Source organism: Zingiber officinale, chromosome 8A, assembly GCF_018446385.1.
Source record: "Zingiber officinale cultivar Zhangliang chromosome 8A, Zo_v1.1, whole genome shotgun sequence".
Lineage (NCBI taxonomy): Eukaryota > Viridiplantae > Streptophyta > Magnoliopsida > Zingiberales > Zingiberaceae > Zingiber > Zingiber officinale.
This window is the reverse complement of record NC_056000.1, coordinates 31,100,335-31,123,477: the sequence shown is the minus strand read 5'-3', so window position 1 is coordinate 31,123,477 and position 23,143 is coordinate 31,100,335. Positions and strand designations below refer to the sequence as shown.

Here is a 23,143-nt window from a genome sequence, read left to right as displayed (position 1 = left end):
AACAAGAACTTCTATACAAATTTTCATTTGCACTCACTAAGCAGGTCCAACAACTGTACTACACGGACAAGAATGTGATGGGCACAAAATTTAATTGAATGCCCAATTACAATGCATAACTACAAAAGCATTTTGGCTTACAATGACAGACATTTCTGTCCTGCATGCTAGAGTATTTTGATCGAGTTGGTGTGTGAAGCCTACATTTGAGAACGCAATGCGCAAATTGTGCCTGTCCCTTGATAAACTGAACACCAAATAAGAATGAAAGAGCACAGGCAGCGTTCCTCATCCTTCACTACCTGCAAATCTACAAAATGGAGCAAATTTAGGCAAACCAAAAAAGGTATCTTTTCACATAAGAGCACAAGTCATACAGTCAAGTCATTTATGATCATTATATCTCTAAATGTGAACTGCATTAAGCAATAATGGCACATCTTCAGGAATACCAGTTATTTAATTGATTCACGTAGCAGACAACTAAGAGAAGCCAGTTTAGGTAACTCTTGATTTATGTTAATTTAAAATCATACATAGTTGTTACATGTATGCTTGAATTAACTGTACCATATGTTTTTTTCCCCAGAATGCTGCCAAAGTAATTAACTTCATAGGATAGGCTAAGTATAGGCACTCATGGCAAATCTCAAAGTTAGCCAACAAACATTGATCAGAAAACATGCTCAAGCAAGTTTTAAAGAATCCATGGGTATCTAGAAATCTGGATGGACTGGTAAAAATATATCCCCTTTCAAATGCATTCAGCATAATCTAGCAATATGGATGGACTAGTAAAAATAAATCCTATCTTGACTGATTCAGGTTCCCATGCACACAATGAACCACTAACCATCTGTGAACAATCATTTCAGTGATGTGTGCAGACCTCAATAAATCATGTGGCAAAAGGCGATTCGCTCGCCCCCAGCGCTCCCCGCCAACCCGTCCCTAGACCAACACGAAGAAGGTAAATCACAGGTGGCTACTAGCCATTAGTGCAAATGGCCAAGACATAGGGGAGATTATGCTCGGTCACGCCGAGTTTCAACCCCAAGACCTCATGTGGCAACACCCCATGCCTTAACCATCGCACCGCCCCGACGGGACAGACCTCAATAAATCAGTCATGGATAATCAAGTACAGTATGAATTATACTGATAATAATCTGACAATTCTAATGAAAAGTATCATCCGAATACCCAATTAAACTGCACTGGATTACCAACCTGGGCTGCCTGCGACTTCAACAGCTAAGAAGTAATAACAAAGCCAGATGGCAAGTCTAAGCACAATGTCGCATCCAAAATCAAATGAGCAACAAGAAAAATACCTAAGGGATGAACTAGTAGAATTTGCAAACAGCAAGAGCATGAACAGTGAACGTACTTATCACTCAAAAATGAGTTGGCATATTACCCATGATATTTAACAAGAAAAATATTTGCACTCGCCAAACAAAAGATGCACACCTATTTGTGTAATTACTTTCTCCAATTATTTTCTATAATTGGATAACGAAGTGTGAGTTATAAAGGAGGCATAAATTCTTAACTAAAAGAAATTCAATTACCCCACTGAGAACAAACAGCATGGCTTAGTATATAATATCTGTAGCCACAACCCAAAACAGTGAGGTTGTACACTATGATTAGCTGTATTATTTGAATCTTTTACTTCTTTCACTATAACAAATATACAAGATAATCCCATTAGTATTGGCTTAGGATTATTCATCTTCAGGTATATGCTCAATCTGTTAGAACATTAATCTAAGAGGACTGAACTGCATGTCACGAGCATGAACTCCTGCATGGTTTAGTCTATTATTGACTACCCAAATTAATAGTATGGCCTACAATGTTTACCTGTACACTAGTGCTACATAAGAGTTGGAGACTGTCTTGGAAGGGAAGGTCCAAGTACTAATACTCAATCACCCAGCTCCCAAATCTGAATTCCGAGAAAGCTGTTGCTCATGCTGCTGCTGAGATTGATGTTTTAGTTGTTGCTGCTGCCACTGTCCCCCATTGATATTACCATGCACTGACATATCTCCAGATAATTGATGTGATAAACCCTGACTTGAAGAAGGTACTAAAGTGTCACTCGCCATAACAGTTTCCTGTGCTGAGCTAACCACATACCTTGTTGGATTAGGTGCATCCTCATCGTATAATGGCTCTGGATTCCACTGAGTTGATGATGAAACCACAGAAGAAGTTGAATCAGCACACTGAGCAATTGATGCACTTGTAACCACCTGAGCAACTGAATCCTGATCAGTTGATGCATGTGTCGTCCTATCAGAGTTGATGTGACGATTTTGCTGAACTGATATTCTCTGAATGCCAGGTTGAGATTGATTCAAGTAGCGATGCTGAGACTGTTGTTGTTTAACTAGAGAAACAGATGGGACAGGAGCTTGCTGAGGCATTAACATGCTATGTCTGGGTGAATTTTGAGTTGAGCCCTGATTGCTTGTATCAGAAACTGGTGATGGTTGCTTTGTAGATTGTGGAAGTGGATGAAGGTAGATATTTGCTTGATTTCCAGGTTGGTTCGAAGTTGGGTTCAGACCTGAGCTAGCAGGGAAAAAACCTTGGCTTTGTTGCAAGATGTTTTTATCAGAAAGTTGATTCTTTGAAGCTGTTGAAAAGCCACTTACTTGAGAGGAATCCGCTGATAAGTTATGGTTAATTAACATGCCTCCTCTGCCTAGCCCTTTCATAAGTTTGGCCTGCTGTTGTGAGGGTTGTCTTTGCTGTTGTTGTTGTTGTTGTTGTTGTTGTCTTGGCTGATTTTGTTGAAGCTGTTGCCTTTGCCTTTGGTTTATCTGATTTGGCATTCCAGATGATGGGTTCCTTGATATGTTTTGCTGTTTCTGTTGACCTTGTGAAGAGACTGGAAGCACAGGAGAAGATGACGGTGACTGAGATTGGACTTGCGCATTAGTTTGAGTAGGCGGTACTACATTTGGTCCAGAGATGTGACGTTGCAGTTGAGGTATCATCCGTTGATGCAGTTGCCTTTCTTTCGCAGCTCGCATGGCATATGCCTGTTGATGAGAGCTTGAATGGTTTGTGCCTTGGATGTGAGGGTGAGAGTTACCAAGTATGTGGGGTTGTTGCTGCATCATTTGATGAGGTTGTTGGTGTTGCTGAACTGGAAATGTTTGAGCTGATGCAGGAACTGTCGTTGCATTAGGGAAGGAGGCACTAATACCATTGAAAGGAGATACAGGCTGCCCATTTGTCTGTGAGGATTGCATCTGCATTTCTTGCATCATCTGTCTGTGTTCATCAGGACTTTGACCGGGCTACACAAAAGAAAATTGTAATAATCAGGCTAATCACCATCAATCAATAAATAAATGAATCTCTACAAAAAAAAGGTTAATGATATTCCTGAAACATATTTTCTACATATACTGAGATGCCAAATTTGTTCATTATCTTGGTGGACTAGTTATTCACTGTTTTGCACACTTATTATCCTTGTACAGTCAAGGAAATGGTTCAAATTAAAAAGTTGTAAGATGAATCTGAGTTATGATGACAAGTAAAACATTGCAACTCATTCTTGAGCTAGCAAAAACCAAGTCATCCCTTAATTCACAAATTAATAGATAGTCCCATGACGTGCATTCCAATCCAGTTTGTTTAACCAAATTCCTTTAACATTTAAAGATAGTACAACAAATATGCTTCAAGTTGTATCTTCACATACACTGCTTTATAGCCTTGATCATTTTCTTCGCTTGTTGAAAAAAAACCACAAAAAAAAAATCTGTATCAACCCTACACAATTATGCATCAATTTTATATAATCTCATTATTATTTTATATAATACTATTTGTTTTATTTCTTTTTCTTACTTTATATGCAGATCTAAATGAACATAGATAAGTAAAGGCTATTACAATTTATTGTTATGTTCAATCCAACCGTGGCCAAGTGAAATGCTGCATCTTTTAGATTAATACTAGACGCCAAGAAATGAGAGAAAGAAAGGAAGAGGGAGAATAAGAAGAGGAAGGTTAGATAAAGAAACATAAAGACAGTGTAAGCAGTGCTCCACGTGTCATCTAGGGCTCAACCTTCCTGAGCAACAAAGGATACCCAAAAATTTAAAAGCGAAGGACATTGAGAGTTCCTTGGTTCAGTTTTGCCTTTATAAAGATTCATGAAGAATTATCTAACTTGCAAGTTAGAATATGAAGTACTGCAATTTTGTGGGCTCAAATGTAGCATTATCTTTAATGTATTTCAATGAAACACAGACCATGACGATCTGTATGGCAACCAGATGCAAAACTGTGAAATTTCCATTAATTTTTTTATAAAATGAAGATATGCATAAATAAACAAGTGATAATATGGTGGTGTTTAATAATCAGCATGATTGCAATAACAACAACAACCAAGCCTTATCCCACTAGATGGAATCGGCTATATGGATCCTTCTAACGCCATTTCGCATTATCCACTACTATATCATCATCTATATTTAAATAAATTGTATCTTATTTTATTGTTGCTAACTAAGTTTTTTTTGTCTTCCTTTTCCTCGTTTGATATGTATTTATCATAATTTCACATCGTTTAACTGAGGCATTTATTGACCGTCTAAGTACTTATTCCTACAATATTAAGCACGTCTCTAGGAGTTTTTTCTCAATAAATATAACTCCGCTTATAACTAATTACCCTGCCATGGCCGGTCCTAAGCCCGGATAATGGAGGCGGGTTGCGTTAAGTTGTCATCCAATAGTAAAATATGGCAATCTGCATGATTGCAGCATAATTAAAAACCTAAATTTGATGATGTTCAATAATCCACATGATTAAGCATAATTAGAAACCTAAATTTAATAACAATGATCACTAATGGAAATAATGGAACAGAAAATAACTTGTTGAATGTACACACTCAAATCAAAATTTAAACCAAAAAATTGTGTTATGTCTACTAAAAGAGTAATCATAAAACCTGTTTGTCCTTTTTCTTATTTTTCTTTTTTGCTTTGTTTCCTGTGAGAAAACAGAAGCCTTTTCAGAATAATAAGTCATGTCCGATAGAAATATGAATTTAAAATGATGAACAGAATAACTATAAGGTCAACACAGAAAGACATTATATTTGTCTGGAGATTGCCATTCATATTGGAAAACAGTTATTTTTGTCAAATAAGTCTTTGAAAGGGTGTGAGCAACCGACAGTGTAGAAATGCAAGTTGTACTAAAACTCTATCTGAGATAAATGAGAAAGCCAAAATGGATATTCTAACCCGTATCATTTGCAAGGGATCCCGTGACCGCATCGTTGAGTTTCCTTGGCTAGATACAGCACTTGGATGAACATTGACTGGGTTTTGAATTCCATGTGAACCACTTGAAACCATGTTTCCACTCGTGACCATGTTCAACATGGCAGGGGAACTTATTCCTTGAAATGTTGGCCTTGGCATTGGAATTCCTCTCCCAGACATCAGCCCCATACCACCAGGAACAGGCAACATTCGAACACCACGGTCAGCTCCCATTGGTAAAGTCCCAGATAACACATTCGGTTGCTGATGATTTCTTCCTGGAATCATTTGGCTATATTGCTGCATTCTTTGTGGATCATCAACAGAAACTGCAGATGGTCTTGGCACACCAAACCTCTGGGGTTCCCTATAGCAACACATACAATACGATAAGAGCCAGAAGTACAGATGAATGCACATAAAATTCAAAAGAGTTCACCATAAGCACGAAAATAATTATAATTCTCATTACCTAGAAGAGGGATTCAACGGACCAGATGTTAAAGGTAAGCTACTACTTAGGACAAGACCAGTAGACCCTTGTAACATTGTAGAACTCGATGTGGCAAGGGCAGAAGTAACAGGACCCTGATGGCTTGGGACTGCTAAGCTACCAGTGTGAGGCCCCTGATATGCAAGTGAATAGACATCTGGGCTTGAAGACATTGATTCACAAAAATCAAGTGGCCTATACAAAAAAAAAAAAAAGGAGATCTAAGAAATGATTAAGCAAGCAAATATCTAGATAAAAAGACTGAATAACATCTAAGCAAAAAATGACAACCATAAAGGCAGATAAAGAAATTAGCTTACGTCAAGATCCCTCCATTCAAGTTGTTTGGGCATACTTGGGAAAGAGCAACTACATGAGAACTATGAGCTGTTGTAATTTGTTTTGGTTCCTGATTACCAATTTTCAAACAAAAACATAATATTTAGATAGAATCCTTTTGCAAAGTAATAGCTATTGAGAAGAAAAACACAAAATTGGAGAGTTTGCTATCAGCTTTTATAAATACAAAAAATCAGAAAGAACACTTTAAACAGAAAATCATCACCACTTTTACAAACCAAGTTGCAATAACTTGGGAGAATACAAACGAAATCTCAGAACATAACAAGTTAAAAAGGGAAACGACTATCAAAGTTATTGATACAAAAATTAAAATGTGATGAATCAATATAAGGACCTGGCGACTACAGGAAGAAAGCTTCTGCCTATGTGAAATAATCTTCTCAAAATGTGTCTTCAATATATCCTCTTCCCTTGGTCCCTGAAGACGCTGAAACAATTGCCGTGCACTTCCCTGATACACATTGCAAAAATTAATAATGTACTATCTGGGGAAAACAGAAACATATGAAAGGATAAGCAACCAAAAGCTTGCCTTTGGAATGCCTGGCAGAGTGGATGGATAAGGTTGTGATGAGCCAGAATCTTCTGCAGAATCAGCTCCATCACCTGCACTTTTGTCCATCAAAAATTTGTGTCGTTCTTTGCATTCTTTGGGTTTCCGGAATATACACTGATACATAAAAGCATGAGTTTCATCAATACAATGAATACGGTGGGCAGATTAAATATTCCTAATGAAAAAATTTTCACCAAGTAAAATGAATTAACCAAACAAAGTGCAGAAAGGTGTTCTTAAGAAATCGACCATACTAATTTCCAAGAAGAGCAACATATGGCTCAAGCTACCACAAAGTGGCAGATTGCGGAACTCATTGCAGTAAGAAAAAATATGCATACACCATTAAAAGGTAATCATGCAAGAAATAAATAGAACAAATGGAAAGTTTTATGAGAAATATATATATATAAAGTCTGGTTATTGGTTAGGAAGAACTTAAAGCAATACCAGAAAATAAGCACAGAAATAATAACTGTAATAGCAAGATTATAGGCCCATGAAAGTTATTCCGAGCAAAGGACATAATTAATGACTCCACCTTGAACTGGAGCGTGCTGTTCATTGCATCACTGACTAGCTCCCAATTTGGACCCAAATCATGTACAAGGACAACAAGTGCCTGTAATCGGCATGGCATTAGGTATTGTTCAAGAACAAGGAAAAACATTGTTACAAGTAGAAATGACAATTCAAATAAACAAATAGCAACCTGATCCTCAAAATTTGACCATGGACTTCCAGGTCCAGATTGTCCAGCAGCCATCTGCCTCATGGAAACAGTTAATTTTTCAGTAACAACAAAATGCTGATGTCAGGATAAATATGAATATGCACATAGCACTAGCAGACTTATAGATTTATTGTTCCACAAAGAACTTCAGATTAGAAAATTAGATACCCAAGGAAACAATTTCAAAGAACTGATGAAACCAAAGATAGCTAATGAGCTTCCAAAAACAACTTATATATAATAAAAATACTCAGAGTTCCCTATAGATCTAGCTATACTATATTTCAAGTAGAGCTTGCTAAAAAGTTCAAAAAAAGAAAATATTGTACCTTTAATGTGGTACACTTTCTGGCACGATCCCTGCTAGCTATGATTTTGAGAAGCTTATTTGAGTTGGACATATTGCTCATCTGGGAAGCTACCGGTGAAGGCAATGACCCAGCAAAAGGGATAAGGCCATCAGGAGATCCCTCAATCATTTGCTTCAATACTTTGGGCTTCTTGGCAGCATGTTGCCCAAAAACTATTGTAATCATGAAATAGTAAATATCTTATTTACATTCCAAAATTTTAAATATTCAGTTTAAGGAAATAAAAAGGAACTACCTGTGTTTACATTTGAATCAAAATTTTGAGATTCCATTCTCCTTTTAGAATTCTGTAATAAACATGGAGCATAGACAATTAGTGTAAAAATGCACTACAACCATGCAATGACTCAATGGAAAGCGAGAGGCTCGGTAACATTTTTTGGATGCTAGGGAATAGGAATAATTTCAAGGCTCCTCCTATAAGCTACATATTTAGGCAAAAAATGAAAAAGAAAAAGAAAAAAAAGGGTGGGAAAAAACATGGGACTCCATAATGGAACATTCTTGGAGATGGCAAAATTCATATGGATCTCATGTAATGGTCCTTCAATTTTCATTAGACCGCATCATGTAAAGCATTCCGCAAAACATATTCCCAACACACCTGTTCACGCTGAATTGTAGAGTCAGTTTGCAACCTTTGCTCATATGACGACCGAATTGAACCATGCTATAATAGATATGAGTAAGCGCTGTTACAACCAGAAATACATATAAAATGGTAAGGAACAAAAAAGATTTTACCTTTTCAGGAAGAACCAAAAGACCAGGTTCGCCCATATTTAGCGAATTCTTATATCCTAAATGCTTCGGTTTCTTCTTCTTTTTCTTAGATTTTGATGAAATTTCACCATCAAATGGCAACTGCCTGTCAAAGTCTGCAATAGTTTCAACTCCCATGTTTTTCCTAGCCATAGGTCCACCATGTAATGAACTCTGATCATCTAGGAAAGAACTTGTGTCTTCACTTGATGCATCAGTTTTACTAGTCATTTGCAATGGCACAAGAGCTCCAGAAGGATAAGGACTGACAAATCGCTGTCTACTAGCTGTCCTCACACGTTTTGTTGGAAATGAACCCACATGAAAGGTACTTGAATTTCTTTTCCCGGTCGATATAAAAGGTTGATTTCCCGATTTGCGTTCTGAGCAAGGTTTATAAGAAAAATAAGCACCATCTCCATTGTGTCTCATGGCACTGGATTTTTGCCTCGTATGCTTTCTGTTCTTGTGAGCAAGCCTTGATGACAGGCCACCTTCAAATTTTACAGGCAGAAGATAAGTGCCAGTTTCACCTTCCTCTTCTTCATATACATCCTCTCCATGTTCAGCTATATCGAAATACAATGACAGTAAGGGTTTCTTCACCATAATATCAAAATTGGAATGCTTGAAAGTAATAATGGTCACCTGCAATTGAATTACAAAGAGATGTCTCACACTCTTCCTGATGCACAGAATTAGCAAGTTGCTAGGAAAGATCAAGTAAAATATTTGTGTTAGTCAAATATTTCTGAAGTTTGATGATGGTGAGATAAAAGAAAATTGTTAGTGATCTTGTTAGCCAAGCCTCACAGCATACTTAAGTTAAGACTATGCAAGTTATGAGCATTCACATAATAAACTGGTGAAAATGATTTTAACCTGCTATAGTTATTCATTTTGAGAAATTAAACTTCAGAAACAAATATTTCTGAAAAAGATTGTCAGGATACAAGCACTAGAGGATGTTTTTATTGCTAGTGTCAACAAGTATTGTTCTCCAAGAAAATTGAAATGGCTGCAAACAGCTTGCTTCATTTTATAAGTTTCGGTAACAAACTAACATAAAGGAACAAGGATTTACTTTGTAATCCATCCATTGGGTTTCCATGGCTTCTCTGTATGCTTGCATCGCACCATGAGGAACTTCATAGAAAAATATTTCCTACAAAAGCAAACCAGTGGCAGTATGAGATGAAATCAAATGCAAGGTTCCCAAATTGAACTACATATTGAGAATCCATGAATTTTGGAATAGTTAATCATAAATACTGTTAAAATTTTGTAAAATAGGTTCCAAAGTTTCTACATAACAGTTTATATATATATATAAGAATGATATAAGTAATGTAGCATGGAGATCATCACACAAACAAAACAATAGAGTTTCAAATCTCACCCTGATCAAAAAATTAGAAATTAGTTTCTATTACACTTTATCTAAATTTGAATTCAAATGGACAATGGGACATTTGATCCTTAATTACTTCCAACAATAGTATACTCATAGTACACTTCACCTTCATCATCAATTCAGAGTCAATAGGATTAATGCAACTTAAGAGATGAATAGGAGAAAAAAGTAGCACAACATGAAGAGAGGAAGGGGAAGATGAAGGAGGCTTCAATCGGCAATACTTCTTCTAAGCCACCGTCAACTACATTCTCACTCAAGTCTTGATGTGGCAAGACTTATGTTTCTTTTCAGACTGTGTCAAGTGTTCAATTTTTCCTCATATCATCTTTGAGTCTCCATACTAAAAGGTTTCTCCTACATAAGACTTCTAACAATTTGACTCTCAACTCTCCATTTTTATTGTTGTACCATGTAATAGAAAATTCATCTTTCCTTTTTTATATATGGTTTCAGGTGGAATGAATTTATTATGATTGGTTGAACTTAATTCTGATTGAGTTTTCTTTCTTGTCTAGAATCATACTAAAAATGGATTCATGAGACATTTTCCAATTCACATACGACATGTATTGTTACATGTATGAATGATATCTTACAATAAGAGTTATACATTATATGATTCTTACAACTATGACGATATGTGATAAAACATGAGGCAGAATGTCTGCAAGAATACTACCACTCAAAGAAGTACCACGGATATGAAGCACTTTCTAAGATCAAACTGCAAAATGCCATAAGAAATTATGCTATGTATAGTAGGAAGTAATTTAATCCATACTTCAAAAAGTTTGCCTTCTGAAGGTATTACCAAAATGCCTGGACCATTTTGGCAGTCAGGAGTTGTAGGTGCTTCTACCAAGGTAGAGTGACATGATGTGTCGCCATTATGTTTCAGGAACCTAACTGCATAATCCATGACAGAATCTTGAACCTACTCCAAAAAAAAAAAAACAAAAGAAAACATATCATACATCTATACGAATAACACCGCAATGCTTTATAAGTCTACAAGAATGCAACAGAATGATACTTAACAGAGGATAGAAAGTATCATACAGCTCATGATGCTATTTTAGCAAGACAAAAGCAGCATGCTTAACAAGATGGCATTTTATTTCTACCAACTTATCATGGTAGTTTGATAGTTAATTGAAGAACAATACAAGTTCGTTAATGAGATCTGTAGTGCATGTAAAGTAACACTGGTTAGAGCACCTAGGAATTCATCTAAGCATTCTTTTAAGATGGATTGAAATCTTAAGCCGTGCTGGATATTTATCATTCCACTGTGAAATCGTGATGCAGAACAGCTCTGGAATATCAAAGAGTTAACAACAATAACAGAAAACCTTCTTCCTCATGATTCCTCATTCTGATTTGATGGCAGTGACCAAATCAACTATAGCGAGTGAGGTTGCGAGCAATCCTCCTTGCGATCTGCCAAAAGTGAGCAAGAACGTCGAGCGATTACTCCCTTTGGCAACAATGAGTGATTCTCTCACGGTTCTACAACGTTGGTGATGCGAGTGATTCGTCCTTCAAGTGATTCACGATCCTTCCTCCTTTTAGGTTCTCCAATGCAGTGACAAGGTAAGCTTCTTCCTTATTTTTCTCCTCGGTATATGTCTGCACTGGTAAAACAGACCTACACTATTTCATTCCAACCAAGGACTAAAAGCCTGGCTAGGAACAAAATTTAAACCTTATTTTTTCAGTAGCAAAACAACAGAGAGATTACTCCACAATGACCCAAAAGACCAAGATTCAAGTTCTGAAAAAACTCCTTTGAAATTGCTGTTGATCCTCTAGACCACACATTGGTGGCTTGAATCCTCCAAGATTCAAGCCATCATCAGACCAACGAATTTATTAAAAATAAAAAATAAAATTGACTTTTTAAGTTTATATCCTATTATTATCTTAAATGATTGAAAAATCTATATAACAAAATAATAAGTATTTCCCTCATTCTTTCCTTCCAGGGAAACGGTGGAACAAAAGACATAATGAGTATTCCCCTTTCCTTCCGAGGAAAGGTGCAAAGATTCCATCCTAGTTGCAATCCTCCCAGGAAGCACAAATGAGAACAATTTCTTCCACCTCTCCCTTGATACTTCTTTCCATTCACTCATTTCTTTTCCTTTGTGCTTTCTCTCCTTTATAGGAAACACATCAATGAAGATATTAATTATTATTAATCTGTAGAAAGTATCACAGAATAACCATCGAAATGTTATTATTCTGAAATTTGATTGTGGTAATTCAATTATTAGCACTAGAAAAATTCCAGCATGGAACCATTCATTTTACTATGGAAATGTTGAATTTGATAAGGTTGAGAAGTCTGATTCTATAATTTTAGGCTCTTAACAACAATAGCAATTTGAACTTACAGAAATGGTCCAAAATAAATCTCTAGATATGAAAGAATGGAGAATTGGATGAAAAGCAATCGAAATCATATTAACATGAAGTGTTTTAACCAGCCCCACTATTGTAGAGACATAAACATGAACTATATAATAATACATTGTACTAAAAGTCAAACCTGCTCTCTCTTCACTTTAGCCTCGTTGGCATCTGATGCCCTAATACTATCTGATTTGAACTCTTTTCCATTAGTTGTCTTGTCATTACAAATAAGCTTAGCTGTATGCCAAAAATTGATAACAGACTTAGCCAAACTTCTAGCAGTACTTTTTTGCTTGCACAATAAGTTTTCCTGTCTGAACTTCGCTTGACCACAAGAAGCAATTAATCTAGAAATTCGAGAAGCAACTGTAGTCTTCCATAATCGCTCCTGTTTAAAATTAGTTTAAGTAACGTTGAAACAAACCATTAAGACACTGTAACAAAATGATGACAAAGAATCCCGCTCTAGATGTACCTGCATAAAGTCATTTGCCATCCATGCCATTTCTTCAAGCACAAAATCCCAGTGACATTTATGATGCTTCTCAAGATACATACTACTAACGGATAGTTCTCCAGCCTTTTTAAGCCTTGCCTGTAGAACAAAATTTATTGGATCTTTCTAGTTGAATAATCACATGAATTTGGCATGCACCATGACGACATATGCATTATACCTCTATTAATTGTGCTTCTTTTAGTATAGCATCTTCATGTGCCTTTTTTTGATCTGCAGTGGAAGTTTGAAGGACAGTGATCAACAAGGAGCCTTTGTTGTTGTGGATGACCTTTGCATATTCAGAAGCAGAGGAAAGTAACAAGCATGTACCTGCTTTTTGTATAGAACTTGGTTGACTTAAAGAATTATCCACTTTTATTTCTGACTCACATATGATTTCATCATTCAGTTTCTCAGGTTCTGAGTTGGTAGCAGGCGTGACTTCACTTACAATCACAGTTTTACCATCAGAAACATTATCTTTCATCCAGACAACTAAGTCACTAAGGTCTTGATGAAGTGGCCTAGATTTGTTATTAGCATTAATGGAGGCATCAGAATTGAATGCCTCGTTGTTTTCTTTCAAAGTGCTAGTATCTAGCAGAGACTGTTCAGCGGTTATCTGCTCCCTAACATCTCCACCTGATCTACCATTTGTGGACCTTAGCATCAAGGACTGATCATCATGAGGATGTTCACTGTTAACAGCACCATTTGCAATAGTATTTTTGTCCCTAGTATCTGAATGTAAGTTTTTGCTAGTTGGGCCTTCAGCAAAATTCTTAATTTTTATATCATCCTCATTGAAACTGGGCTTAGTTTCATCATATCCATTGAGTTTTCCAACATCACATGAGTCCTTAGAGTCCAATGGGGTAGAAGGCAAACTAACTGGAAGAAGACCATCCTTTCCTATAATAGCAAAAGACTGAGAGGAGGTTTCTTTAAAAGCTTTTTCAGGAATAGATGAATGTTTAATACAGGAGTCACCTAACTGCCTAATTTCAGTAATCTTGATTTCTTTCACTTCCTCAGGCATTTCGTCTACAGTCATGTTAGTGCTTGTGTTATTATTCTGCTCCATATCTAAAGGGATATCCACTTGATCATCTGCCACTAAAACATTAATAATGCAATTTTGATTTTCTTCCTTTGCGCTTGAAATAGATGAGAAAGAACTATCTTGGGCTTTTATATCCTTAGGAGTAGGCGCATTTGACGATGCAACAGAAGCTTTGTTGCCATGACGGGAAGCAGAATCAGTCAAACTTAGATTACCAGAATCACGAGCTGTTCTCGATCTATTACGCCGTGCATATGCTTGTCCATTAGCCCCAGGGCGAAAGATAACAGAGTCATCTGTTTCTTTCATATTGTGATTTACACCAACTTGAGATGATTGTTCCAACAGAGCAACACTACCTCTTTTACCTCTATGTTTCGCATATCTCTCTCCATGAACTTTGATGTTTTCCCATTTAAAAAGCAACAAATTATCTCCAATATTAGTTTCACGACTCATGGAACCACCAGGTTTCCCACTGCTTTCAACTGAATCTCCATGTGGTGAAGCATCCAATGTGAAGCTACCTTTAGCTTCACTGTCAAGCAAAACCAGGGGGGAAAAGAAGGAAGATAGCTCAATAATAGAACTGTAAGTGATTATTACTATAAAACCATCTTATGTACATTGACTGAGGAACAAAACCTGGTTACATATGGCTCAGCATGTTGATCTGTAAAAGAAGTAGATTGTACACTGGCAGAAGCTCCATGACCAAATTTAAAATCCAAGGGATTTCCACCCTACAACAACCAAAAGTAGACAACCAAATAAGGAAAATGCTGAAACGATCAGCATGACAGTTCAATAAGAATTAAGACATTAATCTGCAAATACTTTCTCAAGAAATTCCAGCTCCCTTCTTCGCGCTTCCTGAATCTCAAATTCGTGCCTGTAGTTAAGAGATGAATACATTTAATTCAAAGCAATTACAAATTTTATAAGCCGAAACAACTTTATCAGCGAAAACCTACTGTAGCTCAGCCTGAGCCCTCTCAATTTCTGCACGACCTGGTGAGAGTTTGGTGTCTACACCAAATGCACAGTCTACAACGCCTCCCATGGGCTGTTCTTTAATCTACTGGAAGAGAAAACACTGGGCTATGCCCATACTTGTATTTGATGCTAAATCATCACTAAACCAATTGTTCAATCTCTGGTCTACACATTTCTACTCCTGCAAACTAAAAGAATATTACAGTCAGCAACTATCATAAATATAACGGGAAAATAAACAATGTGTAAGCCCATTTCCACATCCAAAAGGTTTAAATAAAAAATATAGTTGAGGATCAATGAAGATTTTTTAGTTTCTTAGATGATTAACATATACTTGTAGCCTTCTGTATGGGTAGAGTGAGGTTAAACATGCATCTACACTGTTTCTATCTGGAATTATTTCTGAAAATGCTAGCCAAAAGTTATAAGTTATAAGGTACATCCCTAAACATAAAATATAGCATTAGACAAGGCATGGTAGATGGAAAAAATGGATTCCTTAACCCCAAATCCCTTTTCTGGAGACCCTGCAATAAAAAAAAAAAGGACAGCCCGGTGCACGAAGCTCCCGCCTTGCGGGATCCTGGGAAGGATCCATTGTACGCAGTCTTACCCTGCTTTTTGCAAGAGGTTGTTTCTAGGATTCGAACCCGTGACCTTTTGGTCACATGGCAACAACTTTACCGTTGCGCCAAGGCTCCCCTTTACCGTTGGAAACCCTGCAATACATTTATCTAATTAATTTACAACATTTTGATACACAAAGAAGTAGCTCCAATATGCTAGTTGGCTCAATTATGATTTTTGTACCTTTAAGTCCTCAATACAAAACATAAGTAGTAACCCAATACAAGAGCAATGAAGCTGCTTCACAAAATAGTATTTTAGCCAAGCTCCAGCAGCAATTTCAAAGAAGCCAACAAAATGATAAATTAAAATTTAAGGAGTGTAAAGAAATACTTTGATGCACAATGAAACTTTGTTTCAGATTTCATGCGAATATTAAACAACTATATGATTATTGAGTATAGAACAAAAAATAGTCTCATTATGAAGATGATAAAATATTAAAATTTAAGATCTATATACTCTTCTACTAATCAGAATTTTTAATTTCTGTTTGTTTGTTCAAGTGCCTTTTTTTTTCTTTTCCAAACTTACAGTGCTATTGCAACCAAAATGGTCACAATAAAGGGCAGTAATCAGCCAAAAAGGAGAGAGAGAGAGAGAGAGAGAGAGATGCATTTGAATAAAACAGTTAGTTCTTGACAAGAAATGAGACTACAACAAATTAGGAGAGGAAGTGTTCCAGGATGAGATTTTACCACGGGATAAGAATTGCAGATAAAATTCACAGAAACTTCTGAAAAGGTCTACTGCTAAAACAAGCAAAAAAAAGCATTAACATCTTATCCAGCAAAAAGAAAACAATAGGATAGTGATCCTGTATTGAGTCTTCTTCAGACAACTGAGGAACAAAACCAATATTCCCTAGCCTGTGGGAATATTTTGGTTACATTTACACATTACAAAACTAAGACACATTGGCCCAAACTGGTATTGGAGAATCACCTAGACATTAGCTGATGATGGAAGTGGTGAATGCAAAAGTTTAGTAAATTTAGAAGTACAATAAGTGTTCTTGTTCTTGACTATTCTTTCTTCTCATATGTGGCTAATGGCTGGTCATGTTCGTAATTTGATTATCAATATGGTACTGGTAAGTTAATTCAATTACATTAACTAGAACTCATAAACGAGGCCACATCTGTATCTGGAGGATCTTTCTAAACCGGGATATCAGAATCCAACCTCAAGCATATCTTGGTTAGCCAAGGTCTAACCCTGGAACACTAATTACACCAGCTAATTTATCCGTGCAGTTCTCAGTTACAACTTCTGGGGACAAGATGGACATCAAGTAGCCACCAGGCAGTTTGGACTCCCATTTCTTACGCAATCCCTTGGGATTAGAATTTTTTCAGTCAGATGTAACAAACCAACCAAATCAACAATGGAGATCCATCTAATTCAACTCCATGATAGATAATTATATCGTTGGTCATCAGCATCTGTGTTGTCACCTTTATTTTGTTTGTAAATGGATTAAAGAGGTTCTTACACGAATTAGGTGTGTATGGCCACTTCACATCATGTCCATACCAAACTACTCTATATATGCTCCATCAGAAGTCCTTAGAAATGCAAATTTCTATTTTTATCCCCAGCCTTATATAAATTAGACAAGGGACAAGATACCAACAGAACCCACTCTCTATGGACACTCTTGATTGACAGGTTCACCCTCCATAGTCTTAACACGCTATTAATTCCACTTTCCACATTCAGAGTGTTCTCCTCCAGAGGCTGAACCCAATAGAAAATTGACTCCAAGCATCATTATAAAGAGAGCCTTCACCACTCAATTTCCAATCTTGTTCCTTGTTTCATCAATGTCGTGTTTAGTTGTTTTTCTATTCTTCAAAACTTTAATCTTTGTACAATTCCATTTTAGTGGACAAACCATGTCAAGTCTATCTAAGACGAATTTCACAAGCATTATGTAGCATACTTCACCATGAAATGTATCAAGAGAAACTATCATCTTGCTCGTAGGGCTTTAAGCAGTTATTTGTGGATAAATGAGAAAAAAAATTAAGGTAGTAGAAATAGCAGAGAACAAACAAAATGATGGAGAAAGACCACACGGAACAATTTCTGGAAGCAACAAGAAAATTAACATCGATGAACTTATTCCTACCCTATGCATCCTCTCGCGAAGCAAAACAAAATCGATGGAATGCATAGATACACCTTTATGATTAAGGTTATATAAGCAACATTGGTATTCCTAAAGCAATTTGCTCAAGACGGGTAGTAGACCGCATTGAGATCTCATTCTAACAAGTGATTGCACACGTGCAATGACTAGTAGCAGCATTGAATACACGAGAAATAACTGACGATATACTAAACCAATGCTAAAGAGAACAATTCAGAGCTTACAACTGCAAGACCATATCATTTGCATTCAGAAAAACGAAGCAGGACTGAGAAGTAGGACCTTTGCAGGAAAATTTAAGAGCTGGAAGTCGTTTTCCGCGCCAGGATCACTTCAATTCAATCGAAAGGAATGGCCCAAACCAGCGTAGCAGGCAAAGGTCGTGCTCCCTTGCTGAAGGGAGGGAACAAAACAGCGTTCTCTGACGTCGGCCGGAGCACGGAACTTAAATAGTAAAATGTAGAAGAATCAGAAAGAGGTAATTGGGGAAGAATGAGCTCGCCTGAGGACTAAGGAGGCGGATGGATGGCTAGGCTAGGGTTAGGGCTCGACGTGCGAATGAATGGAAGAAAGCGCCAACAGGGATCGAGTTGAATGCCAAGATTTTGCACAGCCGGAGGCCGAGAATCCGAGGAGATCGCGGGAGGGGAGAACAGTTAGGTTCCTCGGAATCGAGGCTTACTAGGGTTCGTGATCGAAGACGAGAGCAGAGGAGGGAGGAGAAGGTCGCGAAGGGGAAGATGGGACAAGGAGATGTAAGAGCCCCAGAGGTGGTCTGGTCGAATCCAACCAGCTTGGCGCCATGGACAGAGCCCGACGCCGCACTCGAACGGAACGCAAACTAACGGGTCCGGATTTAGAGGATCCACTTACTCGATCTGGAGACAGGAATCTGGAATCCAATTAGATATCTCTCTGACGAAGACTAATAATGCGTACTCGTAGATGCAGTCCTACTGCTATCTGATCATCTTGAATCACAACGAGATTTGAATCTCAGAATTGGATAAGTACTTTCCGATTTACATAGATTGTGAAATCGAACTGTCTATTTTAAAAATAATCAGATTATAAGATTTAAATATCTAATAAGAAAATAATAATAATGTTCATCCCTCTCAGCTAGATTAATTAATTCTTGGCACGTACAATAAATATAGAGCATATTATATGAGTTTTGAGACTATAAGTGGCATCGGCGCTGGCGCTGGTGCCGGTGCTGGGAGACAGTGGCCGGCGGCGAACGGCGGACTGCTACAGTGGTGGCCGGCGAGCAGCTACTACGAGCAGCTGCGACAGCTGCTGACTACGATGGCTAGTGGTGGCTAGCACGGCTAACGACGATTGTGATGTACCAATTAGTACCGGGAATAAATAAAGAGTATATTTAACATTTAAATTTTAACAAATATTAAATTTGGAATATAATCCAGAGTGATTATATGTTGTTTGTCTTATAAATCATATTATAAAATTTTATTATTTTTTATAATTTAAATTACATTCAATTATAGTAAGTGCATTAAATTATAACAATTTATTATTTTTATAATTCAAATTACATTAAATCATAGTAAGTGCATTAAATTATAGTAAGTGGATATATCCGTGGCGTAAATATCTAAATGAGTCAATTTCAGTCGTACTAATTTATTTATTCATTTATTAAATATTTTATCAAGCTCGAATTAAATTTAAAAGTTAAGAATATTTTTTTATTTTTTTTCATCAGAGTGTTTATTTAATATATAAAATTTATATTATTTTTTATTTTAACATATGTAATTTAAGATTATAAAATTTTATGAATAGATATATTTTATATATTTAAATAAAAATTTAATAATTAAATTATATAACTTAATAAATAAATGTATTCATAAATAATTATATTTTTGTATATTGTGCACTATCAAACGAATATAAATGAGATTTATTGAATGGGAAAATAAATTTATTCATAAATATCCAATTTAAGTTTTTGGAAAAAAATATATAACATAATTTCAAATCAACTTTTTTCTAAAATCAAACTCAACTTTGTGCTCAGTCTCTAGTCATAAAAAAAAAAAAATTTATTCTGACTCTCTATATGTAAACTTTCTTTACTTAACTCTATTCCAACTCCTTAATGCAAGTGATTTATCTCATTATCTTTATTATTTTAGTAAAAAAAGTCTAAAATAAGATATAATTCCTCCTAAATATAATACATTTAAATTAAAATTTATTATATTTTCTATCAAATTGAGCACAATTTTTTTTACTTGACCAATCGATTAATATACTCGTTTTTAGTTAAATAGTGTTGAATTTAAGAAGAATTATACCATTATTTTTATCTAAATTCAGCATCATTTAACTAGAATCAAGTATATCAATCAATTGATCAGACAAAAAAAAGTCATACTCAATTTAATAAAAAATATATTAGATTCTATTTTAAATATACTGAATTTAGATGAATTATATCTCATTTTTTACTTTTTAAATTTTAAAAAAAAAATAATTAGATAAATCGACGTGCATTAGGTAGTTAAACAAGAGTTAAAGGAAAGAAAAATTTACATGCAAAAACATAAAAATAAATAAATAAATAAATAAAACTAACATAGTAGGGAGTTAGCATAAAATTGAATTTATATAGAGAGTGAGAGTTATGTATATATAACAAACTCTTTCCACTAAAACCATTTTTCAAAGTATACTGATCATGTCCGAGCGCTGAGTCGATGGACGCTGGGGACGTGGCACGCTCCGTTGTCTCCGAATGTTGGTGTAAGTCTCCGGCAAACCTGCAAAGAAGCCGAGCCGGGAGGGTTTCCCGACGACGACCCTCCGACGCTCAAGTCAGGCAACGAGAAATAAGAGAGGCAACGTAACTGTGGCTACAGTAAGGGATCGCGCATACCTTCGTCGACGTCTGGGGGTCCTTATATAGGATCCCGGGGAAGCACGGGCACGCTTCTCGATGCGTGCACGCTTCCCCAAACATACCTTAACGAGCCCATGTCAGAAAAGTACCCCTGACGCCATTCCGCAATCGTCCGAGCATATCCCGGATATGACAGTGGAAGCTTCCACCATATGATCCTGTGTACGGCTCGGTCGCCAACCCTGCTGCCTGTCGGCGGCAGACGTCTCGAGGATGATGTTATCCCCTGTCTCCTTTCGTCCTCTTGCGCCTCCTGTCTGTTCCAGGGCCGAGCGGATCTGCCGCTCGGCAGGCATATCACTTCTGCCCCGGTTGTAGGTATCAGTCTGACTGGGAGGACTCCCGGTCGTATGCTCGAATGAGATTGCTCCTGCCTGTCTTTGTTGCCTTGTGCCCCGGCCGAACGGGCATCCCGCTCGGCCCTAAAACCTTTTTACCTTGAGCATCGGAAACCCGACCCCTAGTCAGGTTATCTTTCCTTCGGCTCGGGGGATTCCCGGCCGGTCAGCCTTCTCAATCCGGTCGCTCGGGAGGCCAGTCGGCCCTCTCAGTCCGGTCGATCGGGTCTCAGGGTTGAATCTCTTGACCTTTGACCTCCACGTGTCGTTGACCTTTCGCCAACGAGGGTCCCCCGTCCTTACCACCGGATCACATGCCTCCCCCTCAATTTTAGTCGAAGGAGGCGCTAAGTCCGACTGACTGGACTGCCGGTCGGCCGGAGTGACACCGCTCTGCCACTTTCTGGAATGTTCCTCCTCACGGTCGCTTGGCCTCTTACTGCCGCTGGCTTTGCTACCGTGTCGACGGTCAACGCTGACGCCCTTCGGATCTCCTCGGGATTCGTGTAAATCCTTTCCATTAAGACCGGGCACGCGCGCTGCGCGCCGTAATGGCGCTCATTAAATGCGCCCCTATGGCATGGTGCCACGTGGTGCCTCCGCGGGCATCATCGTACGCCTCGGCGATGTTTCCTATGGGGCATCGGCGGTTTGAAATGAATGGTCCGATGCGGGCCTCGGTTCTTGTAACCTGCATCCGACGGTCGAAGTCGATCGGGCCCGACCTTATAAAGCCTTCACCTTCTTCCTCCGCCGCACCTTTGCCTTCGCGTGTCCCGTAGCCTTCTTCGGTGCTTCAGCGTTCCGGCGACTCCGATTTTTCGTTTTTCGACGATTCCCCGCCTACTTCCTTCGATCCCCAGCTTCTTTGTAAGGTTCCTCCGCCTTTCTTCACTATTTCCCTTGTGTTTTTTGTCAAGTTCTTGTCTTCTGGTCGCTGTCCCCTTTATCATCTTCTTCCTTCTGCCGTGTGTCTTTTTCTTACCTTTTGCTTTCTTGCCCGGTCGGACAATGACCAGTTCTTCCCGACCCGCAGATCTCACTTTAGGCCCCTGGTATACTACCATGGAGTCTCGCTTCGATCGGCGCAACGCCAAGGCCTTGCTTGATGGTTATGATATTTCGTCCGACTTTGAACTCGTTCTTCCCTCACCATCCGCTCGGCCTCACAAACCGCCGAGCGGAGCTATCTGTTTTTTCCGCGACCAATTCACAGCCGGTCTGCGGTTTCCTCTCCACCCCTTCTTCGTCGACGTTTGTAATTTCTTTGGTCTTTCGCTCGCCCAATTAGTTCCCAACACTTTTCGCCTTTTATGTGGAGTGGTGGTATTGTTCAAGATACACCGCATTCCTCTCCGCCCGGAAACTTTTTATTATTTTTATTATCCCAAGCAGTCCGAGCTGGGTACCTATCTATTCCAGGCTCGGCCCGGCCTAGTCTTCTTTGATAAACTTCCCTCCTCCAATAAACACTAGAAGGAGTATTACTTCTATCTTCGTCTCCTCGAGTGAGCTCCCTTCCAAACCAAATGGCAGGTCGGGCCGCCTACTTCTCCCGAGCTAAAAAGATTTAAGACCCGACCGGACTATCTCCAGGCCACGAACATGCTTGCCGGTCTGAAGCTCGATATCAACAAGCTTCTGCCTGAAGGCGTGCTGTACATATTCGGCCTAAATCCGAGCCGAACTCCACTCCCGAGCAGCTTCGGTAAGAATTTCACTTGGGTATGTACTTTGAGTGCTAACTGATTTTCTTCTTTTTCCTTTGCAGCGAATATCGTCATGGAGTCCGTGATACTCGAGATTTTGAAGAGAAAAGCGGAGGCGCTTGAGGCGGCAGCCGCCAAGGAGATGGAGCAACTGGGCATCACCTCGATCGGCTCTCACGAGGGTGAGAGCGGGACCAACGCGGAGGAGTCGGCCGCTCAGGCCTCCCCCGTGGAGGTGACGGGAGGCGCCACGTCAAACAGGGAACCGGCCATCCAGGAGGAAGGCTCCGATCGGGAAGGCGAGCGCCCGCTCAGACGAAAAAGGTGCCGAACGGAGATGCCGTTGCGCTCGGCTACTTCCGCTGTTCATGTGTCCGAGCGGACGGGCTCCGATT

At 38.3% G+C, this 23,143-nt stretch overlaps 1 protein-coding gene across 8 annotated transcripts; it reads right to left on the bottom strand.

Annotated features, from left to right (window-relative positions):
* Positions 1-9: 9 nt before the first annotated feature.
* Positions 10-18,536, bottom strand: LOC122008294 (chromatin modification-related protein EAF1 B-like). Of its 8 annotated transcripts, XM_042563993.1 has the most exons (24): positions 18,049-18,532; positions 14,960-15,169; positions 14,823-14,877; positions 14,631-14,728; positions 13,253-14,523; positions 13,101-13,153; positions 12,899-13,018; positions 12,560-12,811; positions 10,820-10,942; positions 9,676-9,756; positions 9,240-9,300; positions 8,574-9,160; positions 8,434-8,499; positions 8,065-8,116; positions 7,788-7,981; positions 7,438-7,491; positions 7,267-7,347; positions 6,702-6,839; positions 6,504-6,620; positions 6,127-6,227; positions 5,786-6,001; positions 5,293-5,680; positions 1,870-3,320; positions 10-310 (listed from the first exon to the last, which is right to left on the bottom strand). In XM_042563993.1, the coding sequence occupies exons 2-23, from the start codon at positions 15,046-15,048 to the stop codon at positions 1,938-1,940; spliced, it is 5,580 nt and encodes a 1,859-aa protein (XP_042419927.1). In that variant the 5' UTR covers positions 15,049-15,169; positions 18,049-18,532; the 3' UTR covers positions 10-310; positions 1,870-1,937. The 8 variants fall into 8 exon arrangements, with proteins under 8 accessions (XP_042419927.1, XP_042419925.1, XP_042419926.1 ...); XM_042563991.1 differs by lacking the exon at positions 9,240-9,300 and having other exon boundaries at positions 8,574-9,239; positions 10,790-10,942; positions 18,049-18,533; XM_042563992.1 differs by lacking the exon at positions 9,240-9,300 and having other exon boundaries at positions 8,574-9,239; positions 18,049-18,533.
* Positions 18,537-23,143: the final 4,607 nt, after the last annotated feature.